Source organism: Oncorhynchus masou, chromosome 33 (genome assembly GCF_036934945.1).
Source record: "Oncorhynchus masou masou isolate Uvic2021 chromosome 33, UVic_Omas_1.1, whole genome shotgun sequence".
NCBI classification, from domain to species: Eukaryota; Metazoa; Chordata; class Actinopteri; order Salmoniformes; family Salmonidae; genus Oncorhynchus; species Oncorhynchus masou.
Window position 1 is genome coordinate 24,958,041 of NC_088244.1, and position 19,813 is coordinate 24,977,853.

General features: G+C 41.3%; 1 protein-coding gene and 1 long non-coding RNA gene across 2 annotated transcripts; both read left to right on the forward strand.

Annotated features, from left to right (window-relative positions):
* Nucleotides 1–2,513: 2,513 nt before the first annotated feature.
* Nucleotides 2,514–5,657, forward strand: LOC135527549 (uncharacterized). The gene is made up of 3 exons (XR_010453450.1): nucleotides 2,514–2,776; nucleotides 3,345–3,782; nucleotides 4,045–5,657. It is a non-coding gene; the product is annotated as an uncharacterized LOC135527549 (long non-coding RNA).
* Nucleotides 5,658–12,705: 7,048 nt separating this feature from the next.
* icmt (isoprenylcysteine carboxyl methyltransferase) lies at nucleotides 12,706–19,001 on the forward strand. The gene is made up of 5 exons (XM_064956889.1): nucleotides 12,706–12,935; nucleotides 13,373–13,461; nucleotides 14,400–14,569; nucleotides 14,812–15,029; nucleotides 15,370–19,001. Exons 1-5 carry the CDS (start codon nucleotides 12,720–12,722, stop codon nucleotides 15,553–15,555), a joined length of 879 nt encoding a protein of 292 aa, XP_064812961.1. The 5' UTR covers nucleotides 12,706–12,719; the 3' UTR covers nucleotides 15,556–19,001.
* Nucleotides 19,002–19,813: the final 812 nt, after the last annotated feature.

Below are 19,813 nucleotides of genomic sequence, written 5' to 3' on the forward strand. Positions count from 1 at the left end.
ATCAGCTGATGTATGAAGGGCTATATAAATAAATTTGATTTGATTTGATATTTAATTAATTCATGCACTTCTTATTGCCACATGAAATACACAGAGTCATCCTCATTTCAAAGCAGGCAAAACACAAAGATCTTACAGCACATTCAACATGACAGAGCTCTATGCTGATCTTTTTTACAAGATGCACGCGTCCGCCTAAGATGAAAACTATAGGCGAACACAAAGAAATGCAGGAGCACAATGAAGAATATTTGAGGTAATAAAGCTAGAATCGTACATTTAAATTCCAGGTCACACATCAAAATATTTAAGCTCATATGTGAGTAAAATGGTCGCACTGTAGAGCCCTGCATGAAGGACCAACAGACCCACTTTCTCTCTTTACCACTGTGGGAACAAAGAAAGGAAACATATGTTAAATAACCTTAGAGTATATACCTCCCATAAGATTAATTGATTAACATCTTCATCAGTTTAATATCCAGGTCCATTTGATGTGGTCCACATCAAATGGACCTGGATATTAAACTGATGAAGATGTTAATCAATTAATCTTATGGGAGGTATATACTCTAAGGTTATTTAACATATGTTTCCTTTCTTTGTTCCCACAGTGGTAAAGAGAGAAAGTGCACTGACAGGGTGGCGAAACTTTACACGGAGCTCAAGAGCCAATGCCACAATGGGGTCTCCAGCACAGACGTGTGGGACAAGACTGTCTCCTTCTCAGTCAAGAATCCCCTGCTCTTCCACAATGGCTACTCAAAGTACTCCAGAGATACTCTACGACTGTCTCCATTACCCGTTGAAGATGTTGCCCCACTGTTTATCCAGTTAGGATCTCCATAGAAACACCAAAAACAGCAGTGGGACTGAGCATAGTAACATTGAGCAGTTTTTGTAGCCTATGCAAAGTTACTCTCACACCAAATCCATCTTTATCTCTGGAAGAACTAAAGATGTGGACTATGTCAATTGTTGTGGACTATTTTGAAACTGAAATGATTGGGATATATTTTTTTTAACGATAAAATGATGTATATATTTTTCCAGAGACTATTTTTGATAAAGTGATTGACTTTTAATCTATGGTCTTTTGTAAAAAATAGAGTTTAGTCTCCATACTGTATGTATATGCTGTCCAGACTGTGATATTCTTTGGTCAATAAAATAACCATAAAATGTGCATTGTAGGCCTTAAGAAAAGCATGAATTGCTTTAGTATTCCTTGCAGAGATGTTCATTGAAGACTACTCTCTGAAAAAAAGAGTTGAAACGGAAAGCCATATTCCTTCATACAAAAGGAACAATATTGTTTTTTATGCCTATGCTTATGTTGAAATAAGTATACTATAGGCCAAGGGCGCAACTTTGGTTTTAGAAGTGCGGGGGACATCTTTTTAATTTTTTGTATCAAGTCGGATAAACACTCCAAACAGCCTACCCGACCGCTTGGAGTTGTCCACGCGGTCCTAAAGCACGCCGTTTGCCTTGTTTGGTATCACATTCCATTGATAAACCCATGGGGGTCAAAAATGCAATTTCAGAATGTGTGGGGGGGGGACATGTCCCCCTTCCCCAGTGAAAGTTGCGCCCCTGGTATAGGCTACAGTAGAGCCTCATGGTAGGCTAGATCACAAGTGAAATTATATGTTTGATATGCAATGTAAAACATTTATTGTTTAAAAAAATTGTCTGATTTTTTTGTTCATTCTCAGTCATTTCTTCTCTATTGCTAAATCACTTGACAACTATGGATCATGATAAAGAGTACATCACATTTATTTAATAAGTATTTCCCAAATAACATAATAGTCCTAAATGTGCCGCTCTACTAGCCAGTCTTTTCGTATGTTCATGTAACCTATACATACAAGCAGGCACACATTCAACTTTACCGAACCCAACACACAGTTTGCATATGGCTATTTTGCTGGTAGCCAACAAACAACTGAGAGAAGTGCTGCTTTTCTGTCTACTATTTTATGTAAACGATACTCAGTCTTATCTTGGTAATAAATGCATATTTTCTTCTTACAGTTAATTTTGTAGAAGGCCGACCGGGGTACTGCATGCTGCCATTAGCAACTAAATGATCCTGTGTGCGATTTTAACATAATCGGTTCAAGGCCATACATCTGGTGTATTAGACGCAATTATTGGTATCATGATTGTCTTCCACAAATGGTACCAAGAATATGCATAATCCTTGCTTCAGGGCCCGAGCTACAGGCAGTTAGATTTGGGTATGTCATTTGGGCGAATATTGAAAAAAGGGGGCTATCCCTAAGTTAAATTATGATTTTAATGAATGGAGCGAATTTGGTGCGAGAGCTTTTTTTTTCTTGTGAGCGTGGCAGTTTTTAGCTGAGCGGTAGGAAAGGCCGGAGCGGATTTCCAACCGCTCAACTCAACTCACATGCTCTGATCCCATGTGCACAGAGACTGGCGGTACTACAGTTTAAAACTGATGCCAAGCCCAGGAAGACAATTCCCACCGACGCTCCCATAGAGAAGTACATTTACAACATTCCTAAAACGAAACTTTTGTTATCACCTTTGCGCAAAAAATATCAATATTTTTTTGCATGAATTGTCTTTGAGGGTTATTATTTTTTAATCACTCACAGCCGAAGTAATTAACGTTTTATATTCATGCTGATACATGGACGAGATTGGCTCACATGCACACGCAGGAGGAATGGAACAGTTGAATCACTCATATGCACTCTCGTCCAGTACCTGCTCTAAGTGATCTAATATCACACAGTCTCAGGTGAGCGTAATTTGTTTTCGTGGCTAAATTATCATAACTGTTTGTGGCTAGACAAGCTAGCTAGTTGAGTGTCTTGATAATGACAATCTAGCCAGTTGATGTTAATTTATGTGCACAGCCGCTAGGTTAATTTCAATAGAATTTCAAGCTAGCTAGCGGTTTCCACTAGATAGCACAGCCACAAAGTCAAAATGGTCTGTCGTAAAAATTGCATTAAAACAAAAATGAGCTTTTTGGTCTTAATTTAATGTAAGGGTTAGACATACGGTTAACGTTAGGTTTAAAATACGATTTTGATATGATAAATTGTAGAATATAGGCAGGGTTTATAACTTTGTGGTAACTAGTGATGACCCTACTAGATAACTAGCTAGCAAACGCTACTGTAACGTTACTGTACTTGCTATTGTGTGACTCTGAAAAATATTGTGTATAAATGGCTAGCTGGCTATTTACTTATAGGCTACTGGCTAGTCATGTAATGATGTTTGCTTGATGGTGGGGAGGGTGTCTGAGAATTGGACTTTCTAAGTCTGTGCTTACTGTTTCTGTTTCTCATTCCAAACAGCCTACCAATTTATGAATCTGGAGACACTGGATGTGTTTGGGGTGGAGAGGACAGTGGACTCAGTGGAGGACATCCCAGCCACTTGACAGTAAGGGCATGCCGGGCGTGAGCCAACAGCCCAGCTCTGACCGACGGCGAAGTCAGCTCAAAATTCTTTGATTGCTTTTGATGAAAAAGCAATTGATCTGCCTTCCCAATGAAAAATAGTTTGAAATGTCAAACATATATTTACAGAAAATAGATGTATGTTTCTGAATGATGCACCATGCTGCTTTGTTGACAACATGACTGAGCTGCGCAAGATTACTGTTCCATTTGAGAAGGGCGCTCCTCCCTCAGCGCGTTTTACCTTTCACGTCACTGACCATAGCTGGGTGCACCACAGCTCAGGTTAATAGAACTCCCTCAGTGTTGGCACTGCTACTTCCTACCTGATGGGTAAGAGGACATCACACACAGAATTAGGAGTCTTCCTCTATTTACATGTTTGGTTGTATGTGTGTCAGAGGTGAGGGATGATAAGCCAGTGTTTGAGTAGAAGCGTCTGGTGTGTTAGGACTGGTGTGAACAGAAAGGTGACATTAAGTATTTCTCTACACCCTAACCATTAACCCCTACTCTCACCCTGGCCTAGCCCCTTACTTTCAAACCAGTAAGTAAACCCATAAGTTTCCAATATGACCTGGTGTGTGTTACACAGGGTGTTACAGGAGGAGTTGAAGGGGGAGCATGCCTCGTACCTGCTGCAGCACCCGGATTTCCGCGCCATGATGGCCGACTTCTTGCAGTTCCTGTTACTACGAAAACCAAGCGACGTCATCATGTTCGCCTGTGAAGACTTCTCCCCTGGGGGGCCTCTTCAACACCTCTTCACCTTGAGGACATACTGTGGCTTCCTCTCAAAGGCCCTTTAGTGAGGACAATACTATTCTGGTTAGCAGTTGTCACTAGTATGTACAGTGGCCCTCGAGATCTAGAGTATTGTTTTTACATTTTGTAATACTGTTTTTACTGTCTACTGTTTTTGGTGGAATGAGCTGCATTGAAACATTCCAATCAACTCATGCTCATCTGACTCAAAAAGTAAGCTTTTGTATAACTTTGCTGCCCAGATTGCCTAGGAATGTAACAGCCTTTGAATAATACAAATATATGTGTATTAATAGTCCAGACAATCTTGCAAGGCAGACTAAAGGTCTGCTTAATAGCTGAAACAGTTCAGCAGAGTTTGTAAATATATTATGACTGCATTTCGTGATGTTTTGGACTTTAGTGAGTGTGTTTTTCAGGCTGTTTGGATACAACAACAAAAAATCTTAGAAGCAAGCCAAAGCTCAGAGCCGAAGTCCATGTCCCTTCGTCGGTGATTGGTTAACAGTAGGGGTTCTTCAATACATTCTTTGTTGTCATTCAACAAGAGACGACTCGTTTTCATGCACAGTTTTTCATTGAAAAATACTGTACCAAACATCTTAGTTAGATGTAGAATTGCAGGCCTGAGATCTCTTCGGCAAAAACGTCAGAATTAATGACAGATTTCCTGAGTTATCTTATATTAGTTCGGACTATTGTGAGACTGGCTATGGCATCTCAAAATTGACAAACGGTACCATTGTCGCTTTTAAGGGAGTAAGAGGACACTCATTCGACTAGCCGAGTTTGGATAGGCGCCAACCAAACTGAAACATACTGAAGCCTTATGACAGCATTGACTTTCCATACCAAACTCTCCCACTTCTATAAAATAGACTAAATGGTATTTGAGAGCTTTTATTGGAAGGTAGAGGAAACATCTCAAATCAGTTGAGTGCAAATTAAAAGCAACATTTCATCCATGTACATGTATCAACTGATGCATTGGCACTTCAGTGCACTTAAGAGGCAGGATTAACTCAGTGGGGACAGGTCAGGATGTTGAGCGCACACCAGATACATTACGATTCTGCACTATACATTTTCTACATGCTTTAGTTTCACAATAAGGGAATGTATTATCTAAAAAACAAACATGAGGCACTGGGAAGGGGACTCGAGTCAGAATCTACTGTAGCCTACACCAAAGTCTAATAAACTTGTCTTTTTGATTCAGTTTTCAACAAAAAAATAAACAAAATCAAAAACACCTTTGATTTGCTGAATTAAGAGGACTACAGTTCCCAGAGTACACTTGATGTTTCCAAGCAAGAGTAGATTCAAGTCGCGGTTGTGTGATTGCGTTGTGTTAAACAGAAAAGATCATACAACTGTCTCCTGAGGTGCAAATATATACTGAACAAAAATATAAACACAACATGCAAAAATTTCAAAGATTTTACTGAGCTAAAGTTCATATAAGGAAATCAGTCAACTGAAATACACTGCTCAAAAAAATAAAGGGAACACTTAAACAACACAATGTAACTCCAAGTCAATCACACTTCTGTGAAATCAAACTGTCCACTTAGGAAGCAACACTGATTGACAATAAATTTCACATGCTGTTGTGCAAATGGAATGGACAACAGGTGGAAATTATAGGCAATTAGCAAGACACCCCCAATAAAGGAGTGGTTCTGCAGGTGGTGACCACAGACCCCTTCTCAGTTCCTGTGCTTCCTGGCTGATGTTTTGGTCACTTTTGAATGCTGGCGGTGCTTTCACTCTAGTGGTAGCATGAGACGGAGTCTACAACCCACACAAGTGGCTCAGGTAGTGCAGCTCATCCAGGATGGCACATCAATGCGAGCTGTGGCAAGAAGGTTTGCTGTGTCTGTCAGCGTAGTGTCCAGAGCATGGAGGCGCTACCAGGAGACAGGCCAGTACATCAGGAGACGTGGAGGAGGGCAACAACCCAGCAGCAGGACCACTACCTCTGCCTTTGTGCAAGGAGGAGCACTGCCAGAGCCCTGCAAAATGACCTCCAGCAGGCTACAAATGTGCATGTGTCTGCTCAAACGGTCAGAAACAAACTCCATGAGTGTGGTAACAGGGTCCGACGTCCACAGGTGGGGGTTGTGCTTACAGCCCAACACCGTGCAGGATATTTGGCATTTGCCAGAGAACACCAAGATTGGCAAATTCGCCACTGGCGCCCTGTGCTCTTCACAGATGAAAGCAGGTTCACACTGAGCACATGACAGACGTGACAGAGTCTGGAGACGCCGTGGAGAAAGTTCTGCTGCCTGCAACATCCTCCAGCATGACCGGTTTGGTGGTGGGTCAGTCATGGTGTGGGGTGGCATTTCTTTGGGGGGCCGCACAGCCCCCCATGTGCTCGCCAGAGGTAGGCTGACTGCCATTAGGTACCGAGATGAGATCCTCAGACCCCTTGTGAGACCATATGCTGGTGCAGTTGGCCCTGGGTTCCTCCTAATGCAAGACAATGCTAGACCTCATGTGGCTGGAGTGTGTCAGCAGTTCCTGCAAGAGGAAGGCATTGATGCTATGGACTGGCCCGCCCGTTCCCCAGACCTGAATCCAATTGAGCACATCTGGGACATCATGTCTCGCTCCATCCACCAATGCCACGTTGCACCACAGACTGTCCAGGAGTTGGCGGATGCTTTAGTCCAGGTCTGGGAGGAGATCCCTCAGGAGACCGTCCACCACCTCATCAGGAGCATGCCCAGGCATTGTAGTGAGGTCATACAGGCACGTGGAGGCCACACACACTACTGAGTCTCATTTTGACTTGTTTTAAGGACATTACATTAAAGTTGGATCAGCCTGTAGTCTGGTTTTCTACTTTAATTTTGAGTGTGACTCCAAATCCAGACCTCCATGGGTTGATAAATTTGATTTCCATTGATAATTTTTGTGTGATTTTGTTGTCAACACATTCAACTATGTGAAGATAAAAGTATTTAATAAGAATATTTCATTCAGATCTAGGATATGTTTTTTTAGTGTTCCCTTTATTTTTTTGAGCAGTGTACATTCATTAGGCCCTAATCTATGGATTTGTAATGACTGGGAAGACAGATATGCATCTGTTGATCACAGATACCTTTTTTTTAAAGTAGGGGCGCAGATCAGAAAACCAGTTAGTATCTGGTCTGACCACCATTTGCCTCATACAACGCGAGACATCTTCGCATAGAGTTGATCAGGCAGTTGATTGTGGAATATTGCCCCACTCTTTTTTAATGGCTGTGCGAAGTTGCTGAATTTTGCCAGAAACTGGAACACGGTGTAGTATACTATGATCCAGAGCATCCTAAACATGTTCAATGGGTGACATGTCTGGTAAGTATGTAGGCCATGGAAGAACTTCCTGGAATTGTGTACAGATCCTTGCGACATGGGGTGATGGCGGCGGATGAATGGCACGACAATGAGCCTCAGGATCTCATCACAGAATCTCTGTACATTCAAATTGCCATCAATAAAATGCAATTGTGTTCATTGTTTTTTAGATTATGCCTGAGGCCGGTTGGACGTACTGACAAATTCTCTAAAATGACAGAGGCGCCTTATGGTAGAGAAATTAATATTCAATTCTGTGGCAACAGCTGTGGTGGATATTCCTGCAGTAAGCATGCCAATTGCATGCTCCCTCAAGACTTGAGACATCTGTGGCGTTGTGTGACAAAACTGAACATTTTAGAGTGGGCTTTTTTTGATGTCCCCAGCGCAAAGTGTACCTGTGCAATGATCATGCCGTTTAATCAGCTTCTTACTATGCACCAGCTGTCAGGTGGATGGATTATCTAGGCAAAGCAGAAATTTTCACTAACAGAGATGTAAACAAATTTGTGCACAACATTTGAGAGAAGTAAGCTGTTTGCGTGTATGAAACATTTCTGTGATCTTTTGTTTCAGCTCAAAAACATGGGACCAACACTTTATGTTGCGTTTACATGTTTGTTCAGTGTAGAACAAGCTAGAGCACATTTTTCTTAGTCCTGAATAATTTACTTGCAGACAGCATTCTATTAATGTTACCAGTGGTTGTGTGGTGGTGCTTCATGCCTGCAGATTTCCCCTCCCCACTAACGAATATTCACAACCCTGAAACCAGAACAAGCAAGATGTTAATTCCCATGAATTGGCATGTGAGACCGTGAGTACAGTGCATCCAGAAAGTATACAGACCCCTTGACTTTTTCCACATTTTGTTACGTTACCGCATTATAAAAGGGATTAAATAAAAAATATTCCTCATCAATCTACACACAATACCCATAATGACAAAATAAAAACAGGCTTTTAGACATTTTTGCTTGATGTAAAAAAATAAAAGTGAAATGTGACAATTTCATAAGTATTTGGACCCTTTGCTATGCAACTCAATTGAGCTCAGGTGCATCCTGTTTCCATTGATCATCCTTGAGATGTTTTTACAACTTGATGGGAGTCCACCTATGGTGAATTCAATTGATTGGACATGATTTGGAAAGGATCACACCTGTATATATATGGTTCCACAGTTGACAGTGCATGTTAGAGCAAAAACCAAGCCATGAGGTCAAAGGAATTGTCCGTAAGAGCTCAGAGACAGGATTGTGTTGAGGCACAGATTTGGGGAAGGGTTCCAAAATATTTTTGCAGCAGTGAAGTTTCCCAAGAACACATTGATCATTCTTAAATGGAAGAAGTTTGCAACCACCAAGACTCTTCCTAGAGCTGGCTGCCGATCAAACTGAGCAATTTGGGGAGAAGGGCCTTGGTCGGAGAGGTGACCAAGAACCCGATGGTCACTCTGACAGAGCTCCACAGTTCCTCTGTGGAGATGGGAGAACCTTCCAGAAGGACAACCATCTCTGCAGCACTCCACCAATCTGGCCTTTATGGTAGAGTGGCCAGATGGAAGCCACTCCTCAGTAAAAGGCACATGACAGCCCGCTAGGAGTTTGCCAAAAGGCACCTAAAGGACTCTCGGACCATGAGAAACAAGATTTTCTGGTCTGATGAAACCAAGATTGAACTCTTGAATGCCAAGCGTCACGTCTGGAGGAAAGCTGGCACCATCCCTACGGTGAAGCATGGTGGTGGCAGCATCATGCTGTGGGGATATTTTTCAGCAACAGGAACTGGGAGACTTGTCAGGATCAAGGGAAAGATGAAAGGAGCAAAGTACAGAGAGATCCTTGATGAAAACCTGCTCCAGAGCGCTCAGGAGCTCAGACTGGGGCAACGGTTCACCTTCAAGCAAGATGACCCTAAGCACACAGCTAAGACAACGCAGTAGTGGCTTTAGGACAAGTCTCTGAATGTCCTTGAATGGCCCAGCCAGAGCCCGGGCTTGAACCTGATCAAACATCTCTGCAGAGACCTGAAAATAGCAGTGCAGTGACACTCCCCATCCAACCTGACAGAGCTTGAGAGGTTCTGCAGAGAAGAATGGGAGAAACTCCCCAAATACAGGCGTGCCAAGCTTGTAGCATCATACCCAAGAAGACTCGAGACTGTAATCGCTGCAAAAGGTCCTTCAACAAAATACTGAGTTCAGGGTCTGAATACTTATGTGCATTTGATATTTCAGTTTTGTATTTGTAAAATATTTGCAAAATTTCTAAAACATTATTTTTGCATTGTCATTATGGGGTATTATTTTATACACCTTTGAATAAAGCTGTAACCTAACAAAATGTGGAAAAAGTCAAGGGGTCTGAATACTTTCGTAATGCACTGTAGATTACTTCAACGGTCAGCCATCTTGGAGGCTGTCTCTCCAGTTCTTACAATAGCTCAATGGCTTCAGTGCACTATCAAAGACAGTACAGTATGAAGATAGTTAGAAACTGCTTCTCCAATTGTGAAAACTATTGGTAGCCAAATCCGGAGAAATGACGGACCATGTAAAAAACTGTTGGTCACTAAATCCGTCTAGAATGACTACGTAAAAACAGTTAGCTGGTATGCCCTCAGCCGTCTGAGTGGTCAGCTGTGAATGCTCTCTCCACTACATACTTATAAGTGATTGGTTTGGTTCTGACCTCTATAGTGCTGTCTGGTTAGAACATGATGTTGAGGCCCATCACTGTAGTCTTGATTGTCTCCACCACACAGACACAACTGTTTCGATTTGAGTATGTTCATATGATTTTGGTAATCTGAATGACTTGGAATCTTATTGTTGTGGTTATTTCAATGCATGCACAACCTTCAGACATTTGTGTTACTGTCGACAATAAAAGGTCCTCAGAAACATGCGTCTTCTCCCTTCAGACGATGATAAAACTCTGACCTGAGTGGGCGGGTGCGGTGTCAAGATCAGCATTCCAGGAACTCTGATTGGTTGGGAATGGCAGGGCTATAATGGGTGAGGGATAATTTAGGTAGGCTAAACAGCCAAACTAACAGGATTTAGGGGAAATTGAAGGGATTGTAAGGGGAAGTTAGTTAGAGAGGAGAGGAGCAGGACTTTTTTTTTTTTTACACCAATAGAAAATCCAGATCACGCTTGTAGGCGATGTCATGGTGACGTTGGGTAGCTAAACATCCGGTGCAGAAACATGTCATCCGGTCTAACCATTGATGTGTCTACATGCTGACCAGACTGGACACGTCGTGCGCGAGCGTTGCAAAATAAATGTAGAAATCCATGTTATTCAATTATTGCACCCACACTGCTCGCTCTCAAAAGAGCATCTGCGTTGCCAAGGGCTAAAATAGAAGTCATTCCTATTTCTGACACAGATCACTGCAGATGGAATTTTACAGTATTTAAATTAAATGTTAAGGAAAAAATGACATGGATTTAAGAAATGTTTTTAATGAGGACAATAACAGTACTCTATACTTTAAGATTGTATTTGTATAATTTATATTTTTCATGTTTAACTAACATAATAAAAGTAAAAGTAAGCATTAAGGTGTCTGTAATAGAATGAACATGTCAAAACATTAATAAATACATTTCTATAGCTTCCAAAAATGTTTTTCAATGGAGGAGTACCAAGATGGCTGCACAGTGGATTCATCACTAGCACCTTAGAGGCTGCTGCCCTCTATACATAGTCTTGAAATCACTGGCCACTTTAATAATGGAACACTAGTCACTTTAACAATGTTTACATATTTTGCATTACTCATCTCATATGTATATACTGTATTCTATTCTACTGTATTTTAGTCTACATTGCTCATCTGGGCTCCCGTGTGGCGCAGCGGTCTAAGGCACTGCATCTCAGTGCAAGAGGCGTGATTGGGAGTCCCATAGGGCAGCACACATTTGTCCCAGCATCGCCGGGGTAGGCCGTCATTATGAAAAACAATTTGTTCTTAAATGATTTGCCTAGTAAAATAAAGGTTAACAAACATATATATTCCTTACTTTACGTGTGTATTGTTGTGAAATTGTTAGATATCACTTGTTAGATATTACTGTACTGTTGGAACTAGAAACACAAGCATTTCGCTTCACCTGCAATAAAATCTGCTGAACATGTGTATGTGACCAATACATTTTTATTTAATTTGAATACAGCGCCCCTATTAGTCATCATTGGGGTTAACGGTTTTCCACTAGTTACCACAGCCACAAAGTCAAAATTAGCAATATCGTAAAAATGTTTTTTTTTTTTTTTAAGTGCTTTTTGGTCTTCATTTTAGGTTATGTAGATATCTCGCGCCGAACTGCAGATGCGCGTGCTGTCAAATCAAAGGCACTCCTCTTTTTTTATAAAAAAATAAATGTGGCAGTTTGTCACTTTCACGAGGTTGGAGTATTAACATGTTAAACTACTTAAGACATTGGCTTTAACGTAGGTTGTACTTTTAGAAAACTAACAAATAATGAGTAATTTTTCACTTCTCTCATAGGGTCATTTACTTCTCAAACCCCGGGTCTGGTTTGCTTGGTCTGCTTCGCAAGCGTTCCCGAAAGTCTCCCGATGTTGTGCCTCTGTATTTTAGAAACTCTGTGGTGCTATTGATTCTTCACTTTTGAACGAATGGTGTCACGTGATCAAGAGCTTTGTCCTTTCATATATGCAGTCATTGCTCTGTACTATGTCCTCTGCTAGACAGTTGCAAAAGTGATGTCTGGTCAAACATTTCTTGCTGGCCTTCAAGAAGTGACCTTTGATTATATGGTTTTAAAGCGCCATCTACAGCCAATAAATAGTAAAAGGTCCTCTGGCACGTCACGTATATAGGCGTTCCAGGTAGGTAGTCTTTATTAGAGTCGCGCTGCGAAGTTGATCACATTTCACAACGCCTGGAGAAGTGTTTAACGTGTCACGAACAACATAAATAGAATAAAGAAATCTTCCCAGGCGTTCTCAGAAGATTGCTGCCATATTGATGTGGTTCCTGCTGAGTGTGTGTGATGATGAAGTGATCATATGCATCTACGCAGCGTGACCACCTGGAACGCAGCCAAGATTAGTGAGTAAATTTTGCCATTGTGGAAAACTCGCGAGAGCCCATAGGGAGTAACGGTACTTCATCATGGCAGGCAAGTTGGTGTTAGAGGGGAAAATAAGTGTTATAAGCTTTCTTTTAGGACTGGGTGTTGTTATAATTCCACTTATTAGAACATTCGCTGGACATCTTGACTGGGTATTCGACTATCTCACTGGAGTGAGGGGGAAAATAGCTATTGCTGTGTACATCGCTGTTATCAATGGCTTCTTGCTTATCATATACAAGGGACCTCTATATAAGGTAAGCAAGCTAACTAACGTCTGAAAGAAGATGGATAGCTATAACGTTAGCTAAGCTCCTTAGATAGCTAGCCATCTTGATTTCTATTTTATTTGCCCATTAGCCAAAACGGCAGCCAGATGGCTAGGCTTTAGCTATCTAAATTATTGGTACACTTTCATTGCCCCTCTTCTTCCTAACAATATGTTGTGCTAGCTAGCTAATCCTATTATCTGAATTGGATTGAGACAGCAGTCAGCTTGATTGGCTAAAGATAGAGCCCTAAACCGTAAATTAGATAACACTATTGAAGTTAGACAGATATTCTATGCCTAAGAGCAGGTTATTGTGTTAGCTATTGATTTGGAGCCAGCTTTCTACTTGTATAGTTAGATAACTAGCTAGTTAAACAAATTGAAGGTAGAAATGTTTCCTAAGCATACTCTTCTTTCTCCCAGGTTGCTGTGCGAGCCTGCTTCCTTGGCTTTACTTTTGGGTGTGGCTTGATCATAAGCTTTTCCCAAACCACATGGACACACTTTGGCTGGTAAGCAAAAACTTCTTGCAAAAAGTTTCTTAAACAGAACGAAATGGGGAAGTACCTACCTTTGTTTGTCCAATAAAAATTCCAGTTTTGCTCTGTTTGGCTCTTAAACGGTTTCCGTAATGAATAAACCTTTGTACATGCTCTCTCCTCTCACACACACTCTCCGGGGTTGTTCAATATTACAGATATACAAAGAACCTTGTATCATAAATAACAACTTATTATTATTTGTAGTCAGTCAATGATACATTAGGGTTTTGATCCTCTCGGACGCTGCCTCTTTTTATCTCTCGTATGTGTGTGAGTGTGTGTGTGTGTGTGTGTGTGTGTGTGTGTGTGTGTATGTATGTGTACATTATACATTATTCATCTCATATGCATACGTATATACTGTACTCTATATCATCGACTGCATCCTTATGTAATACATGTATCACTAGCCACTTTAACTATGCCACTTTGTTTACATACTCATCTCATATGTATATACTGTACTCGATACCATCTACTGTATCTTGCCTATGCTGCTCTGTACCATCACTCATTCATATATCCTTATGTACATATTCTTTATCCCCTTACACTGTGTATAAGACAGTAGTTTAGGAATTGTTAGTTAGATTACTTGTTGGTTATTACTGCATTGTCGGAACTAGAAGCACAAGCATTTCGCTACACTCGCATTAACATCTGCTAACCATGTGTATGTGACAAATAAATTTGATTTGTATGTGTGTGTGTGTGTGTGTGTGTGTGTGTGTGTGTATATATATGTATGTATATGTGTGTGTGTGTATGTATATGTGTGTGTATATATGTATGTGTGTATATGTATGTGTGTATATATGTATGTGCGTATATATGTACTACACACAATACTACCGTTGTTAGTTCGATACGTGTTATGCATAGTTCTCAGTCAATGCATGTCTTTGCAGGTACATGTGCTCCTTGTCTTTCTTCCACTACTCCGAGTACCTGGTGACAGCCATCATTAACCCCCGCAGCCTGTCTCTGGACTCATTCCTTCTCAACCACAGTGTGGAGTACACCGTGGCTGCTGTGTCCTCATGGGTGGAGTTCACCATAGAGAAGCTCACTGTCCCAGGTCTGTCCTCCATACCACACTTGGGGTCAATGGCTGTGTTCCAGCCCGACAACATTGCTTGTGTTGCATTGCATCAACCAATGATTGTGTGCCACGTCATCAATTGCAGTCGTGCAGGCTTCTGCGTTGTCGTCAGCCTGGAACGTAGCCAATAACTTTTCAATGCCTCAGTTGAAATGGGCATGACATGTTGTCACAGTAGGAGTTAAATGTCTTAATAGGCTGTGCATTTTATGTCTCAGAGCTGAAGCAGCTGAGCTGGCTCAGCCTGGTGGGCCTGGTGATGGTGCTGTGTGGGGACTTCCTGCGTAAGTCTGCCATGCTGACAGCCGGCTCCAACTTCAACCACATCGTCCAGAACGAGAAGGCCCAGAGCCACGTGCTGGTCACGGATGGGGTCTATGCCTTCTTCAGACACCCCTCCTACGTGGGATGGTTCTACTGGAGCATTGGCACACAGGTACCAGCCTATTCTGTCAATAGCTAAGGAAACTCTTGAATGGCAAGGCACGGTTTGCAAAATTCTGGAAATGTTCCCAAAATGTCCAGATTTTTCAGAAATCTCGGTAGAAATATTCCTGGAAACAGAAAATCCGGAATCCTCCAACTGCGATTTCTGGAAATCCTTGCAGTCTTGGGTTACCAGACTATTGCAACCCTTGTCACAGCAATATTAGCATGCAGGCTAATACACAAGCTAAACTCTGTTCCCTTTTAAGAATCCAGACATGTTTGTTTCTTAAACATGTTCTAGTCAAGCCCACTACGCTGATTTCACTTTTCTATGTCCAATGTTCCAGGTGATGCTGTGCAACCCTGTCTGCATCGCGGGCTATACCATGGCAAGCTGGCGCTTCTTCCGTGAACGGATTGAGGAGGAGGAGCTTTCTCTCATCCATTTCTTTGCAGAGGACTACCTGGAGTACAAAAAGAAGGTTGGCACCGGCCTGCCGTTTATTTCGGGCATCCGCATCAACAGCTCCTAGGTGTGAGAGATGGAGTCCTGGATGTATGAAAATGGCAGGCAGACAGACAGGCACTGTGAGGGGCAGCCCTGGTCAGCGTACTCTGGATTAGCTCCTGTGGTTGCCCGCCCTGGGGTGCTTAGAGCTCACAGAGACTGACACCTATGAGTGTTGTGAAGGGCTCCCATCCCCATACCACCCCCAAGGCCTGGGTAGACGCTCAAAAAGAACCCCCCCCCCATATATTCAACCACCTCTGTTTTCTCTTTTGTTTGGTTAAATTAACTACTAGAGACTTGAGTTTGTATTTTTCTTTCATCTCCAATGTTCTGATGAAGGCTCCCTTTTCTGTTTTTTCCTTAGAGAGGAGTTGAGTATCTTAAGGCCAGGCACCACACCCTAATAGGATATATCCCCCCCCCCCCCCCCACACACACACTTAATCATATTACAATCAACTTTTACCAGTTGAGTGTGGACACTATAATATTTTTGTCTTTTTTTCTGAAAAATTGTATACAAATATGCAAATTAGGTTATACCATTAAATATTTGCATATAACACAAACCAATTTTTCTGGACACTGGATGAAGTAAAAATCAACCTAAATATTTTGGTTTTATTTTGTTAAGACATTCTAGGACCGAATTTACATACACATCTGATTGTGTCATAAACATATCAACAATTCCCAATGTATATGTCTGGAGAATACATCTAAAGATAACCACAGAAAATAAGTTGGCGTTTGGGAAGAGTGTGATTTTTCAGGAAATGGCAGTAAGACAAGGACTGAATTAAGACTACCTTACACCCAATCACCATATCTTCAAAGTAACATTCTCTAAGAAATGGACTTTTAAGCGTTGTGTGATTTCAATGTAGTGAGCGTTCAAATTATGAATGTATGTCCATTTAAAAGTGGTTACAGTTCATGACACTTTGATGATGTTAGTATGATAAACTAACACAAATATTTTTATAAAACTTTTGGATATTTTTTACTTTTTAAAAATACTAATATTAATTGACAAATACCCCCCCTCCCCCAAAACTCTAAATTGCTAGGTTTGTGCAACATTTTAGCCTGTGGTGCCTGGCCTTAAGTGGATGCTGAATTGATTTTAGCTTTGGTTACTGAGTCAGAAGTGCTGTAATGAGCCTGGTTGAGTTTCTTCTATTCCTTGTTTGTCTGTCATATCACAGAGTCATCATTATTAGGCCTCAGTGTTGGCATCAGAATGGTTTTACACAATATTAGGGATGCACACAGGGCTCTAAAGTGTGACCCAATTTGGTTGCATATGCAACAAAATATTTTGCTGTGCGAACTGCAGTTTTAATTTGGGAGTACCGGTACGGGAAGAAAGTAAATTTTTATAACAATTAGTTGTAATGGTAAGGCTTCGCTGTATAGTTGTTTCCTGGGTGCAGATTCGTTAGTGTCATGCTTGCACAGCAAAGATCGCTTGTTTCTAATACAAACAGTTTAAAAAATCTGACCCATATCAGAGATACTTTTGAGATGGGGAAACCCCATTGGAATTGTATTGTCGCCCATGCGGCTTCAATGGGTCCGCACGGTGCATGCTGGGTCATTCTGGGACAAGGACATTTCTAACATTTCAGGTTGTGCACTTAATGTTTTAAAGTTTGGAGCACCAGTTTTACCCATTATTTATTTTTTATATAGAGCCCTGGATGCTAAATTTATCAGCCCTCATACATACATTACATGAACAAAGGTATGTGGACACCTGCTTGTCGAACATCTCATTCAAAATCATGAGCATTAATATGGACTTGGTCTCCCCTTTGCTGCTATAACAGCCTCAACTCTTCTGGAAAAGCTTTCCACTAGATGTTGGATCATTGCTGTGGGGACTTGCTTCCATTCAGCCACAAAAGCATTAGTGAGGTCGGGCTATTAAGCCTGGATTGCAGTCGGCGTTCCAATTCATCCCAAACGTGTTCAATGGGGTTGAGGTCAGGGCTCTGCAGGCCAGTCAAGTTCTTGCATACTGATCCCCACAAACCACTTCTATATGGACCTTGCTTTGTGCATTGGGGCGTAGTCATTCTGAAACAGTAAAGGGCCTTCCCCAAACTGTTGCCACAAAGTACAGAATTGTCTAGAATGTCATTGTACTGTTTGCTGTAGCGTTAAGATCTCCCTTCAGGGGAAAGGGGCCTTGCCCGAACCATTATTCCTCCTCCGCCAAACTTTACAGTTGGCACTATGCATTGAGGCAGGTAGCGTTCTCCTGGCATCCGCCAAACCCAGATTTGGATTTCGGACTGCCAGATGGTGAAGCATGATTCATCACTCCAGAGAATGCATTTCCACTGCTCCAGAGTCCAATGGCGGCGAGCTTTACACCACTCCAGCTGACACTTGGCATTGCGCATGGTGGTCTTAGGCTTGTCTGCGGCTACTCAGCCATCAAAACCCATTTCATGATTCTCCCGACGAACAGTTATTGTGCTGACGTTGCTTCCAGAGGCAGTTTGGAACTCTGTAGTGAGTGTTGCAACCCGAGAAACAGGCCATTTAAAAAAAATAATAATAATAATAAATTATGTGTAATGCGATTCAGTACTCAGCGGTCCCTTTCTTTGAGCTTGTGTGGCCTACCACTTCGCGGTTGAGCCATTGTTGCTCCTAGACATTTCCACTATACAATAACAGCACTTATTGTTGACCGGGGTACCTCTAGCGGGGCAGAAATTTTATGAACCGACTTGTTGTAAAGGTGGCATCCTATGATGGTGCCACATTGAAAGTCACTGAGCTCTTCAGTAAGGTCATTCTACTGCCAATATTTGTCTATGGAGATTGCATGGCTGTGTGCTCGATTTAAAAAAAAAACACACAAAAAAACTGTCCGCAACGGGTGTGGCTGAATCCACTAATTTGAACAGGTGTCCACACACACACACACACACACATACGTGTGTGTGTGTGTGTGTGTTCTGTCCCAGTAAGAAACATTTATTTCTGAGTGACTTTGTTATACATTTCCAAAAATGCCCGAAAGTTACGGAAATGGGGTCCCTTGCAACATGGTCTTTTCCCCTTTAAGTTATTTCGCTCTTTCATAAATTATAAGAAAAAGGCCTTTTGATGAATGTCAAAGTTATTAAAATAATGTATGCTATGAAAATGTATTGGTTTTAGGTATCAGCCCAGACTTTCAATATTGATTTATCCTTACACAAAATAATGATTTATTTTAAATTCACATCCCATGTCCACTCAGGATCAAAAAGCTGCACAATCACTAATATTTTGCTAATTTGACAACCTGGGCAAGTTGCAGCCTGGTTCTCTGATTCTTCCAATTGGTACTGCGTAGAAATGTCTACTTTGTGAAAACATAATGAACACTGACAATCCATTCACTGTTCTATTCCAGTCTGCTGTAAGTTTTAACATTGTTCCTTGGTATATAAACTATGAATCAGGGGTGTTGTTTCTTCCATAAGGTTTTAACTATAGGAGCACCCACATGGTACAGTCATCTTTAAAATGCACTCAAGACTATCTCTCTTTCAACCACCACTTGATCATCACTCCACCTGTTATTAATTTGTATTGAAACCAACCAATAGATGCATTCCTATGGCTAAGGGGTTCAGAGGAAAGGTCGTCTCCTTTGCGATAAGCTCAACCCAGCATTGCTTCCTCCTGAACTACCACTTGTCTCAGGTGAAAGGTTGCCTCTGCCCTCTACTCTGTATGCCCAGACTGTATAGAGTGTGTGTGTGTGTGTGTGATTGAAAGAGAATTCCTGAAATTAGAACAGTCAAGCACTGTAACTGTATGTTGCACAAGACAAGTGTGTGTGTGTGTGTGTGTGTGTGTGTTTAAAGTTTCTGAAATGAGGACAGTCGAGCACTGTAAAAGTAATGTGTATTAGATGAATAAAGATGAGAAGATTATCTGTAGATTCAATAATATAAGAGCACATTGTTGGCTGCAGACGTACAACTGTTTACTGCTCCAAGCATGATCCAGCTGAGCTGAACATGGAAATAGCCAGTTGATGCACTACAGTATAACAATACTACAGTTTATTACAGGTAATGTAAATGTATCATGCAGAGAGAATATTTATCTCTCTTGGCTGATTACTTTTATTCACTTGACTGAAATGTTCTGAATTGATTGAACAACTTTGTCCTGTGAAATAAAATAAAATTTATCCTAAGAAAATTGTCTTCCTTTCATTGTTTTCTTTAATGGGTTTGCTACTGTAGTCCTAATATGGGTAATGT

Bases quoted from the DNA above. Each gene is read 5' to 3' on its own strand.
- icmt (XM_064956889.1), top strand. From the start codon at position 12,720: ATGGCAGGCAAGTTGGTGTTAGAGGGGAAAATAAGTGTTATAAGCTTT. The intron at 12,936-13,372 runs GTAAGCAAGCTA...TCTTTCTCCCAG, and splicing joins ACAAGGGACCTCTATATAAG to GTTGCTGTGCGAGCCTGCTT. The intron at 13,462-14,399 runs GTAAGCAAAAAC...ATGTCTTTGCAG, and splicing joins ACATGGACACACTTTGGCTG to GTACATGTGCTCCTTGTCTT.